General features: G+C 36.9%; 1 protein-coding gene across 5 annotated transcripts in view; it reads right to left on the bottom strand.

Moving 5' to 3' along the window:
• Nucleotides 1-13,736, bottom strand: part of LOC126760511 (cAMP-specific 3',5'-cyclic phosphodiesterase) — a 535,699-nt gene that overhangs the window by 272,812 nt on the left and 249,151 nt on the right. Inside the window, exon 2 of one of the 5 annotated variants that reach the window (XM_050476196.1) lies at nucleotides 7,349-8,775. The exons of the other annotated variants lie outside the window; for them this stretch is intronic. Coding sequence (XP_050332153.1) covers nucleotides 7,349-8,439 — 1,091 coding nt within the window. The 5' untranslated portion in view covers nucleotides 8,440-8,775. The remainder of the gene's footprint in view (nucleotides 1-7,348; nucleotides 8,776-13,736) is intronic. 5 annotated transcript variants of the gene reach the window in all.

Raw genomic sequence — 13,736 nt, 5'->3', positions numbered from 1 at the left:
AGGACGAAAAAAGGATATTATAATATTACACCTTAGTGCACCAATGGTGCTTGGCTGGACCCCATATATTTTGTATGAAAATATATGAACTTTGGTATGTTTCTATCACTTCGCACGGTTGATTTATCTGTTTTCATGTTCGTTACATGTCCAAATTGGTTTGTATGTTTATCTAGGTCAAATACTTTAGCCGCTAGAGTGTTTTAAAGGTTAAGAAAAATGTAATTTTTCTCAAAATGTTAATTTTTTGTGAACGCTATTGCCGCGCCAAGCGTGAACAAGGCAGTCAATTTGATTTCAACCAAATCGAGAGGCAAGAAGTTTCAAAAATGTATCTATATTGTATATATGAGCGTAAATACAACACATATTACCATAACAATGTATGTAAACACCACTTGGCCTAGCCAAGCACTATTGGTCTCGACAAAGTGTATCGACCAGGGTTAAGTACCTCCGATTCAAAGGATGGTATAACAAATTTTGCTACTCCAATCAGCTCTGGCGTCAAGGTCAGTCAGCTTCAGGATATAAAGTCTTTTTCTCGAAACTTCATTCATCAAATAGAGCAACTTTGATATTTGGAGGTTATGATTCGTATACAAGTGTTAATTGTAGCTGCTTTCATTGCTATTAGCAAACTACAATATTTGTCTTTAAGAACACGTATTTAATTTTTTTCAGATGACACGATTTTCTAGAATCATCATCATCCTTAGAGGCCCTTTTGAGAAAGGTGATGCTGAAGATTAGCCAGGCAACAGTTATTTTGTATCACATTGTCAATATAAAAGACATTTATATTTTTATTTTTATGGTATTTAATTAATTAAGTCTGAATGAAAAAAACCCTTTTCGTTCCTCCTAAAATAAATAGTCTCATTTAGATCTTATTTCAGTACTTCAGACAAACCTAATCGGATTTAAAATAAACCAACCAAACACTCGAGTCTTGGAGTCAGCATAAATTTTGGAAAACGCCGTCATACGTGATTTTCAACTTTACATAACTTTTAGTAGTAATCCCATTTTGAAAAGTGTAAGCTTTTCAAAAATAAAATGCTCTAAAGTTTCCTCTTTATAGCTTTTGCTTTCCTTAGGCCGCATATTAGTTTCAGCCCATATATTTTAGAGCCAAATTTATTAAAACTGTCGTGAAAACTCGCTAATTGTGCGCTCACAGCTGGCCAAGGAGTGTATTTATCCATTTTTGGACGATGGACCTCATTTGCAAAAGCATCAACCTATTTCGTTCTTAGACTTATATGGGTGCCTGTTCAAAACAAAATTTCTGTAAATTGGAGAGCCAATGAATTCGTAAGAAAACTAAAAATCTCATCAAATGGGGAACGCGTCAGTATTTCCCTGTTTCTTGCGTTTTGGCACTGAATCTATGGACCACACACCAGCTTAGAAAGCATTCTTTAATAACTAGCATATTTACGGCTGCGAGATGTTTCAAGGCCAAATTGGAACGTAAGAAGTCCATGGAATTACCTGCTCTTAAAATAATGTCTGATCGTGATCCTTTCGTCACAATTGTGGAAAATTGGTTGGACACTGTCAGATAGGTAATCATGCGGTCAAGCTGAAAACAATATTGGACGCTAATATTCAAAGTTGTATGAAGGAAGGCGAGATGGAAACGTCTGGAAAATTTCCTCTTCATTGCCCAGTTTTCACTTGACTGTATTTGAAATAACTCGGTAGTTACACTTTCGGTAGATCAGGCGAAATATTCAAAATTGATCTATTCAACAAAATTGTGATACTTCCAAAGAGCTTTGTTGATTTAAGGGGGCTTGCTCAAGTATTCTGGCATTAAAAATGATTTACTGTCTTAGCTATCCACGTGGTTCCCTTCGTGACTCCTGTCACAACGATTGGTCCTGTGGACTAACCTAACCTTATTGAAACTTATTGCTTATATGTTTATGTAGGTTATTAATTTAAGCCTTTGCAAATTTAATATCCAAACGAAATTGCTGTTTACACCAACACAAGAATTCACTACAAAGTCATCACACATATGCCGAAACATCCATATAACTGCAATTCTAAACTCAGAAATTCAATTTTCCTCTAATTACACTTTTCGCCACTCACTAATACAAATACGAAACGTTGGTTCGCCAGTAACGGGCGTACATTAACTACTTCTAAATTATTAACAACAACAACAAAAAATACAAAAAAAATGTGGCATGCAACATTGCGGTGGCACGTAAATTTTCGCGTCTAATTTGCTGTATTTCCGCGGAAATCTACGAGCACGCCGAAATGTGGCAACGGAATGCGCATGAAGAGCTCGTAATTTCCGAATTCCGAATGCGTAGGCCTTCACACCGAAGTGGACGCAATGTCACGGCGGATGAGGGAAATCAAATTTGCAACAGCAATTAGGCAGCAAATGTGACGAAAAATACCAATTCACATTCGTTTGAATGGTTGAATGTATATTAGGGTGGGTCAGAAAAAAAATGAATATTTGTTTTCGATTGCTAATCTGAAAATTTCTTCAAGTATGAGCGCTTAATTGTAATTGAGAACTTTTTCGCCTTGAATTTTTCTGTTTTTCTTATTTTCGGATAGAAAAATTCAAATCTCGCTTTCAACTTTAACAAAAAAAAAAAAAACATTTCAAGTCGATTTAAGACAGAAAACGTGAATCGCTCTTCGCATTGAAGGCTAATTGGTTAAGGTTATCACAAGTTTTTTGGGGTAAAAAGGGATAACTTTCTCGAAAAATGATCAGAGACCATTTTTGAAAGCTGTGAAATGAGATGTTATTTTTTTTTAACCACCCTAATGTGTTTGTATGTGTGTGGCTGCGCAGTGACGTGCATCCCTGATCACATGTAAACAATGCGGCGGCCAAAAACGTGAATGCGGCTAATGTGTTTAGCCATTTATGGTTAGACACCAGTTGGTGTTTTTGGTGCGCTAGTTGGTCGGCTGGTTGAGTGGTCGCTTGGACACCTACTAGGAAGTGAGTGCATTCAGTACACACTAGTTGGAACTAACAGCATAACATATCGCAACAGGACTACACTCTTGTTGCCACCTTACCTATGTATGAACAGAAATAGAAGAGGCAGTGTGGGCATCAAATGACGGGGCTAGAGGAATGCTGATGGTGTGGTGCAAGTTATTTGAAAATTTTGCCGGAAATGAAAAGGCAACGAACAATATGGTCCAAATTGAGTATGCAACTGTAGCAGAGTGCAAACACGCATGCAAAATTATGCAGCAAAGGCACACACACATATACACATAGCGCTGCATACTTTTCGTTGCATGCCTTTTGGCTTGAAAAGTAGAGCCTTCTAGCAGTTAAGCATAACTGCATACATTTGTGTTTGTATGGCTGCATTAATATTGAGCCCACCTCGGGCTCACCACTCTTGCAAATATAAGAATTTTATATACAAGCTTCAGGGCAAAATTTTAATCAGCCAGTTGCATGCTATCCGAAAAACATTTAAAATTTGTATCGGCTTCTTTGGTTTTCACTGAGGCTATTAAAATTCGATATTGAAAATTGAGTTTTTCATTAATAGACCAGGTTAGTTAATTTGTGAAAACAAAGAAAGAAAATCATATTAGGCTGAAACCCATCGTAAACAAAGGATAACATAAAGTACATTAAGGGAATAATAAAGTATGGGCGATCTGAGGTCGGGAAAAGGAAGTGGACTAGTTGAATTTTTAAGGGTGGAGGCTGGCTTATATAGATTTCCAGCAAAAATAGCCCTCCCTTGGAAAAAAGTTATGCTATCATATTGCAGGTAAGGAAAAAGTCTATAAATTTTGTGTACAGTTTTTGTTTACATAATCTCAAAAATAAGCAAAATTTCGGGTTTTTGGTTTTATTTTGCTTAAATTTTTTCTCTCACGAAACTTGGTGGGAACTCACTGTTTTATCCCACACATACTGTTTTGTTTCAAATAAATCAAATATACATTAGGCACTTTATGGCGTAGGTACCAGAAATGAAGTAGGAAAAAATAACCCTTAACACATTCGACCAAAATATTCCCGTTCTTCTTAACCCTTTCGACACCTAAATGTAAGGCATGTAAGGCATTTGAGATTTATACTTGTATATTGTCTAATCGGTAGAATGAATGCTGAAACTAGCACGTTTTTAGGCTGATGAGAAATCATGCTGCTTGATGAAAAGCCCAAATTTCTGTCGAACTATCCACTTCTAATTTGGATTATCGACCTTTTGTACTTTCCACTGATATTCCCCCTGCGGGTACGGGGGGACCCCTCCGGGTTCGAGGGGAAACCGAATATACCCGCGGTAAGGCATGCCTGTCGTAAGAGGCGACTAAGATCCTGGCCGCCAGTCCAGGGCTGTATGGAAGCTCAACTGGTCGTAGCTTCGGCTACAAGGTCAATACCAAGGACTTTAACCTGGTACCACGGGGAGCAGTAGCCCCTGGAGTTCGCTCCAGTCTGCTCATTGGGTTTGGCCCTTTGTGGAGATTCGTGGTGGCTGTGGTTAAAACCCGAATCGCGGGAAGAACTGACTTTGCCAGTCGAATGTGGAATTGCATTGCAACCGTGTGCCGGACCCAAAGTACGGCAGAGGTTTTAGATGGGCCTCGAGCCCTACCAAGGTGGTTAGTGTGTCCTTGCCACACTGCCGATTGGTACTGAAAATCGTTACCCTATTTTCAGGGCGCTGATCGACGCATTGTATTGATCCGTTGTGCTTTTGAGCACAGTGGAGTTAAGCTGTCGCCAGCAGGATCCCACGTTAATAAGCGAAATATACTGTTGTGTTGAGTTTCGAATTTAAGACCTTTCTTTACAGAGTGCATGCTTTGTTATGGATGTTTCCAGATACCATGAAAAGACTTTGTAAAGTTAAATATCAACATGTTTTTTGGGCTCCAATGTTGAGATATAAGTTTCTCTTTTAAGTACTAACAAATAAGTGATTTGATCAAAAACGGGGATAAACTATTTCACCAGTGCCACCGCATTATCGAGTTTCAAAGTAATGTCCTCATTCTAAATTCTCTTCTGATCTACAAATGTCCTTACTTTAATATCTTCAAATACATTTTTTTGGAAATAATTATCTGCCTCCTCCAGAGCAAATACAATGAGTGCATAAACGGTCTGCATCAATGAGTTTAGAGTTGGATGGGGAAATGTTTTGCTCACAAGTACTATAAAAGTGGAGTAAAACATATCTCTCACCATAGACGCCACAACTAAAATATATGGGAGTAATAATGGACTTCAGTCTCAAATCTAGGGATCACTGCAGGTAGAGCGAATAAAATCCTAAATCCAAAATGATAGCATATAAAGGCTGCGTCCGTTCAATCATCATCAATATGGATCCAGCCGCTAGGCGTTAAAGCATATGCTAGACAAATAAGCACAATGCACAGGCTGTCGGCATTAAGACTTATTAATGCTCTTCGAACAATATCAAGTCACGCTGCTGAAGTAATAGCCAGTATCATGGCCATCGACATCCAGGGTGACAAAGTTATCAGAGCCGTCTAAAGGAGTCAAAAGAAAAGAGAGAGTGAAAAGCTTATCAATATTGCAGCAGCAGTGGCAATCCACACTAAAGGGACGGCGGGTCCACAGACTGATACCGGACATCCAATCGTGAATCGATAGACGACCCAAATACTAAATGAACAAGCTTGTTTTAGCAGTTATCTGTACCTTTCTCTTTGATTCACCTATCTAGGTTCAAATATAATTATAGCCAGCGTTGCCCAAGAATATCCGCAAGCAATATAATGGATTGTCAAAAAAGTCTTGCGGTGTTTTCGCTAGTTGAAAGCGCGTAGTTCAAGTTTTATTCGTCGCATCGGGTCATGCTATACCTTTTTGGAAAGCTCATTTCACAAGCTAACACGTGTTTGATTGATTGTCGTTTCTTTTAAGTCGATCGTGAGTTATAGCGTCGCAAACGTGGAGCAAAATAAAGAGAAAATGCGGCATATTTTACAGTACTACTACGATAAAGGCAAAAATGCATCTCAAGCCGCTCCGGAAGACCTGTCGTCGATTGCGATAAAATCGCTGAATTGGTCGAAAGATACCGGCATAGTAGCAGCCGTAGCATCGGTCAAGAGCTGGGCATGAGTCATCAAAAATTCCTTTCAATTTCAATAAAAAAAAAAATAATTCAATAAAAATACCGCAAAACTTTTTTGACAAACCATTATTAAAAAAGTTAAGAATATGGTACTTTAAAATCGTCAGGAAAGTGATAGAGAGATGGCAAGAGAGCCCAACATCTGTCGCGAGTCCATTCAAAGGTTTTTGGTGGATATTTTGGGTATGAAACGCGTTCTTGCACAACTCGTCTCAATAAATCTGAACTTTTTCCTTTTCATCAAAAATTCATATCAATTTTAATAAAAAAAAAAAAAAATTCAATAAGAATACCGCAAGACTTTTTTAACAACCTAATATTAACCATGAAAATTATTGCCGCATTAAAAATAACGAAACTCGTCAGTGCCTCTGTTAAGTTAAATTTTTGCTTAAAAATAACCAATTAATATTTGTTAATCTTTTAAATTTAGTGGAAAAATAGAGTATCAACTTTAAATCACTTCTGAAATTCATAAGAATATTTTCTGTAACTCAGTCGAAGTTTATTGAATATCACTTTGTTAATAATTTCTAAATATTAATATTTTTTGCGCAAATTTATGTCAAACAAATAAAATCATCAATCACTTTAAATTTATATTATTTCTTTCTCATTATGATTAAATCGAATTTTAGAATTTTCGGCTGAAGGGCGCGAATGCATTTAAAGCTGAACCATAAATCACGGCAAATGAAATGTCAATATTAAACGGAAAATCAAATACCGAAACTAATTGCAATTAGCTAAAAACCAGTGGGCTTAAACAGCCTAACCACAAACGATAAATTTAAATTTTATGCGTTAAACTGGCATGCAGCTAGGTATATACACACACACACATATGAAAGTGTTACCACAGCTGAACTAAAGTGTGTGGGTGACTGCATTGGCATTGCCACAGTGTAAAATTTTTGCACACTTGCCATATATAAATGACAATAATTGAGTGCGGTGAGCAATGCAGCATTTAGCATTTTCCATATATGTGACCACCAAGGCGTATGAGTAATCAATGAATAAAATTTACTTATGCATTTATTTCAACATGAACGACTGGCGTTTTCCGCCACTCCAAATTTGCATTCATAATACAAAATATAAATATTTATGTGTACAATTTCAAAAAAAAAAGAAATAAAAAATGAAATAAAGTACGCCATATACACACCCCCCACACTTATTTGACTATTACGCGAATCACTCACCCAAAAAGGTCCGCCTCACTGCCAGGAAAGCTGATGCGTGGCGACAATGGCGAGCGACCCGAACGCTTCAGCAGCTCATGTAGGCCGGCTGGCGCGTGTATGGGACTTAAAATGGTAATTTTGCGGTTCGGTGGCGCCAACAGCCCACCGGACAATGTGAGCTGGGTGCGTATGCCAGCCGATTGCGATGATGTTTTCATTTCGATGGTCTCTGCCGACTTGGAGATTAAAATCGACGAGGACTGTTGGAGGCCCAGCCTGTTGGTGGACAACTGTGTCATGCCCGCCTCAGATGTTAATTCGGCTGTGCCGGTCTCTTCAATTTGCGTCGAAGCGCTGCGTATACATTTATCGGGACGTTGACCGCCCAATGAGCCGCTAATCGGATGTGCTGTGGCCTCCGAATGTGCCGAAGTGGAGCGCACAAATTGGCGCACATGCTTTTGATGGGCTGTGAGGAAGCTGCCACTGCTCGAACTAATCGGATGACCGGTGGCGTCGGGTTGTTGTAGGAAACTCTTGAAATTCGTCTTTGTCGATGAGGACGATGTGGTCGAGGCCATCTTCTGTATGTAACTGCGTTGTTCACTGCTTTGAACAATTGAAGTGCTCGATTGTGCCTTCAACTGGCCACCTAACTGTGTGATGGCTGTGCTGCCAGCGCCCAGTCCACCAATGCTGCCGCCTAGCTGACTGAGCAGCGAGTGATCGCCGCTAACGACCGCAGCCGATTGCAGACTCTGACTACGTGTGCTGGTCGTGATGGTCTTTTGTGAGTGTACCACTTGGGAGCTGACCTGCTGCTGTTGTTGTGTGGAGACGGAGGAACCGAGCGTAGCGCTAGTGGCGCCATCCAATGAATTGCTGCCGGTCTTCACGGTGGAGGAACTGGTGGCGATAGAGAATGAGCGACTGGCCATTTGTGTAGCCATTTGGCTGAAGATTCGCTGCTGTGTTGTTGCGGATTGATCGCCAGTCACAGCTCCGTCGCCGCACTCCAGATCCTGCTCGGAACGCACTTCCTCGGCGTCCACCTCACTCGGCGTGGTCACGATGTATTGCGGTGGTGAAACTTTGCCGTCCTGCGACATTTTCGGCGCTTGCTTGGTTTGGAGCGTAGGTGAGTTGTTGTCTCTCTGACACTTAATTGTTTAAGGAGCTTGCGGTTTTTGGGATTTGTTGTCTCTAAAAGCCCTACCTTAGGAGCTGGACGTAGAAATTGACGTTATGAAGGCGTTGTGGTCGACGTAGACGATGGTTAAGGTTCTCACGCTCGTGGCGCAAATGCCAATGCATGTGTTGTTGTTGCGTTGTTTTTAAAGTATTTAACTTTGGATTGTTGGATTTAATTTATTAGCTTTATAAATTGAGTGTCTCAGTTATTTATGGGTTTTGTATATTTTGTTTATTTATTTAACACTTTGGACCTGAAAAGTAAGTTTAAATATTGTTTTAGTATATTCTAATGGTTTCAAAAATTGAACGCTCGAGAAGATTTTGCCGCTGCTTTTTTTGAACAGTTTTTCATAAGTAGTTCTGCTTTTATACTTCAGATTAATCATAAATACAAATGCTTGTATGTAGATTTATGGACATATATAAGTATATATCGGGTGATTTTTTAAGAGCTTGATAACTTTTTTTAAAAAAAAACGCATAAAATTTGCAAAATCTCATCGGTTCTTTATTTGAAACGTTAGATTGGTTCATGACATTTACTTTTTGAAGATAATTTCATTTAAATGTTGACCGCGGCTGCGTCTTAGGTGGTCCATTCGGAAAGTCCAATTTTGGGCAACTTTTTCGAGCATTTCGGCCGGAATAGCCCGAATTTCTTCGGAAATGTTGTCTTCCAAAGCTGGAATAGTTGCTGGCTTATTTCTGTAGATTTTAGACTTGACGTAGCCCCACAAAAAATAGTCTAAAGGCGTTAAATCGCATGATCTTGGTGGCCAACTTACGGGTCCATTTCTTGAGATGAATTGTTCTCCGAAGTTATCCCTCAAAATGGCCATAGAATCGCGAGCTGTGTGGCATGTAGCGCCATCTTGTTGAAACCACATGAGTCAACATTTAAATGAAATTATCTTCAAAAAGTAAATGTCATGAACCAATCTAACGTTTCAAATAAAGAACCGATGAGATTTTGCAAATTTTATGCGTTTTTTTTTAAAAAAAAGTTATCAAGCTCTTAAAAAATCACCCGATATAATATAAAAAAACTAGACCTTTAGATTTAAGGAAAGTCTAAATAGCACTTTTCTGAATATCTAATATTTTTTGAAGTCTGGATATATGTATGTGTGCTTTAAATCTTAAATGTTTATGGTTTCCAAAAATGCTAGTTACCTTTACGTCCAATTTACTTGCAAACATAATAATAATAGCCTCTATAGATCTGGTAATACCCGCGACTCGCTATGTAGGTTGGAGTACTACTCACGAGTGAGGCCTGCTTTAAGTGCTAGGAGTGATTTCATTAAATGAAAAACTATTAGAACTCAAAAGCAGAAAGAAGCAATTTATTGCTATGAATACTGAACTGAGCTTGAGGGCGATTGCAAAGTAGATTTTTTATGAAGAAAAGCTGAATACCAGAGCTGAAACTTCCAACCATTAATGATACAATACTTTGTTTTTTCTTCTACTGCAACATAAATGTCTCGAAACATTGAGTCAAAACTGAACTCAGCTTGAACGCAATTATTACACATACAGTTTTGTCCAGAAAAAAACAAATTCCATAGCTTTAACCCCGATCTATTAATAGTTTACTGATTTATTTTTCTTCTACTACAACATTCATGAGTGGAAAGTTCGATTCCTAACTAGTTAGCAAGGAAAATATTAGAAGGTGTATAAAAACTATACGGTTGAGTAACAGAACCAAGAGATTTCTTATAAAAAGAAGTGAATGGAGTAAGTCATAAGGACCGATGAAGAATGCTAATTTCAAAGTATAGTATAGCATTGTTGTTGTGGAGGTATCCTAAGTCAAGAAACTAAATTGAGTCAGCTGTAGCAGCTTCAGCATTGAGACAATATTTTTCATACAAGAATATTGTAGGGTTTGTTATTATATTCGCAGCACTACTCTTTTTGACATTAATCAATCCATACTTATTAGGATACCGGGATAATTTTATTCCGTACACATTCAACCAAAATGAAATTTATTTTTCGCTTACGCCATTTTACGGTCCATACCTAACAAACTAGGAGGTGCAATTACGTTACTATTATCAATTGCCATTTTAGCAATTCTCAGCATTCAGGCGCAAGACCAAAACAGAAATTATTTAGTCAAAATTATATCTAAAACGGATAGCGGTATATCTGAAGGATATTCTCTTCAAACCAGGTACATCTCCGTACCGTAAGCTTATAGAGATTATTTGGCACATGCAGTACAGAAAAATTAGAAATGAAATAAAGCGGATTGGGCAAGAAGAATGAAAAAAATGATAGAACTCAAATAAAATGAAAATGTCATCCAAAATTATTATGAAAACACATTTAAAATATAAGTCCATAAAAATTAATAATATTTATCTCGGTAATAATTTTTATCAAAATGATTTGAGATAAGACTTTGCGTTATAAGTAGTTAAAGCTCTCTAAAAAAATTCTATCTTGTGGAAAAATACATTATGACAAGAAAGCACCCGGATATTGTAATTCAATTTCCTGGATAAAAATATCGAATAAAGAATTTGTCTTAAGTTTTGTATTTCTAACCAAATTTCGTGTGTGGAATCGGTTCTGTCAAAATCACAAGAGAACTCGACATCTGTCCTGATAAAACTGAACTTTTTCCCTCATCCATAGAGAGCATTATTAAAAACAAAAAAAACCTCGCTAATGACGCTCAAAATCAATGACCGTAACTTTTTTCTCGATATTCCTGGTTTAGTGTATCCTGAGTTTGTTCCGGAGGGAAAAATGGTCAATAAGGATTTCTATTTGGCCGAATAGAGGCATTTGCCTGACAACGGCCGGAACAATTCCTGGATTTTATATCATGATAAAACACCATCGCATCAAGCTACAATTCTGACCGACTTTAAAGCAAATAACGCAATGAATTCTATCGATCAACCACCGTATTCAACAGGTTTGCCTATGTGTAATTTTTTGTTGTTCCCCAAACTGAAATTTTCGCTCCGAGGAACCCGTTTTCAGTCGATCGAGATAAAACAAAATTCGCTAAAGGCCATCGCAAAAAGTGCTTATGTGTGTTAGTGATTAGGGGACTGGAAATATCATTGGCATAAGTATATTACATCATGTGGGGATTACTTTGAAAGCGACAAAATAAATATTAACTAATATTTTGCGTTTTATTTACAATTTCCGGGTACTTTTTTCAACAAATTTGATGAACAAATTTACAACTTTTACTATTATTTTCAGTTCTAGCAACTCAAAATTAGGAATTTCGTTTTATAATAAAAATGTAAATTTCCTAAGTAATTATTGCTTCGAGTATGCAATTTTGCTATGATTGGAATAATTGCATAAATAAGTATGCATAAAATTTAATTCAACGTCTTGGAGAATGTATTGGTTTTAATAAATATGTCATTTTATAATACACACACTCACTGCAATGTATATACATATATGTATGTGAGTAACTGTGATTGCTGGAGTGCATAAAATCAAGAAATATTTCTGGTGAAATGGCATTTTGCAGAAGCCAAGTCACTTACATATGCACCTACAGGTTACCCAGGCATTGCGGTTAATAATATACAAGAACGCACACACACAAAGTGCACGCTTCTGATTGACTGTTGAGAATTGCAATTGCTCAACACATCAACATTTTCGATAGCGCATAGCAATCATCAATGCGATGTGACAGCTGACGAGAAGAAGGCGTATATAAGTACAAATCATTAACTCACATACACATATATACATATTTACACACTCACTCCCTGCATATGGAAATATTTGCATGCAATCTGAATTTGTTTACCCCTCTCACCTCTCTTGCGTACTAATGAAATGCAAATGCAAACTGCAAAATGTTGTTGTTATTGTTGTTGGTGTTGGTGTTGTTGTACAATTGCAATTGATGACAAAATTGTACAAAGGTGGTTTATAACGGTATACTAAATAAGATTGCGGAGAGGAAGGTGTGAGGAATCGAAAAATGTTGTTTGCGTTGTTGTTGGTTCAAATCTTGTAGCGAGTTATGAGCGAGTCACGTTACTGCTAACAAAATGTTGTGAATCTTTGTGTGTAAAGTTAATTTGATGGACTTTGAGGCTGTAGGTGTGTCACGTCTATAAATTTCTACATAATCAAATTCGAAGGAATTCCTCAATGTTCACAGAACAGGGTGTCTTGGAATTAACATGGGCAAGAAACTGAGAACCGGACGTTATAGAATCGAAAAGAGGCTTTATGTGGAGACTCTATACTTTAGTCTTAGCCCTTCTTGTTCTATAGAAGGCTAAAAATGTTCCTAATGTTGGTATAGCTTGGGCTTACCCGGTAATTAAAAAAACTTGTGAGCTAAACTTGACTCGTCGCTCCACGTTGTAACACAATGCAGATATCTCATTGACACGATAAAAGTTTTGAGTAAAATTCGCTGTCAATATTGAATATATTTTTTTGTAAGCACACCATTATGTGACATAAACATAACTTAAGATAGCACTAAATAACACAACATAACATAACATATCATAACATAGTATAACTTAACATAAGTTAAATAACACAATTTAATACGTCACAACAAAAGATAGCCGAAACATAACATAAAATAACTTAACGTAACTTATAATAAAAAGAAAATATAACCAAAACTTAACATAACATTACTTAGCATAACACAACATAACATAACAAAACTTAACTTAACCTATCACAACATTATGTAACATAATTTAACATTATTTATAATAACAAAACATGACCAAAACTTAACAGAACATAACTTAACCTATCTTATAATAACATAACAAAACATAACCGAAACTTAACATAACATAACTCAACATAAAATAAAATAACATAGCACAAAACAACATAACATAGCAAAACTTAACTTAACTTAACCTAACACAACATTATATAACATAATTTAACATTATTTATAATAACTTAACATAACGAAAACTTAACATAACATAACATGACTTAACGTAACGCAATATAACATGAAACAAGATATTATAATATAATATGAAAAATTCACATATAATAACATATGGCATATCATAACATAACATAACATAACATAGAAAATTCTAACAGTGTTCTGGTGATCAGCATTAACGAGAGGATATAATATCAGAAAACCAAATTGAATACAGATGACAGCCTATGCAAGGGTTACTGGGGCCATTAAGTCACGTTCGACGGATGC

This window comes from Bactrocera neohumeralis, chromosome 5 (assembly GCF_024586455.1).
Source record: "Bactrocera neohumeralis isolate Rockhampton chromosome 5, APGP_CSIRO_Bneo_wtdbg2-racon-allhic-juicebox.fasta_v2, whole genome shotgun sequence".
In the NCBI taxonomy this organism is placed as follows: domain Eukaryota; kingdom Metazoa; phylum Arthropoda; class Insecta; order Diptera; family Tephritidae; genus Bactrocera; species Bactrocera neohumeralis.
Note: the sequence above shows the minus strand (reverse complement) of the source record. Positions and strands in the feature narration are given on the sequence as shown.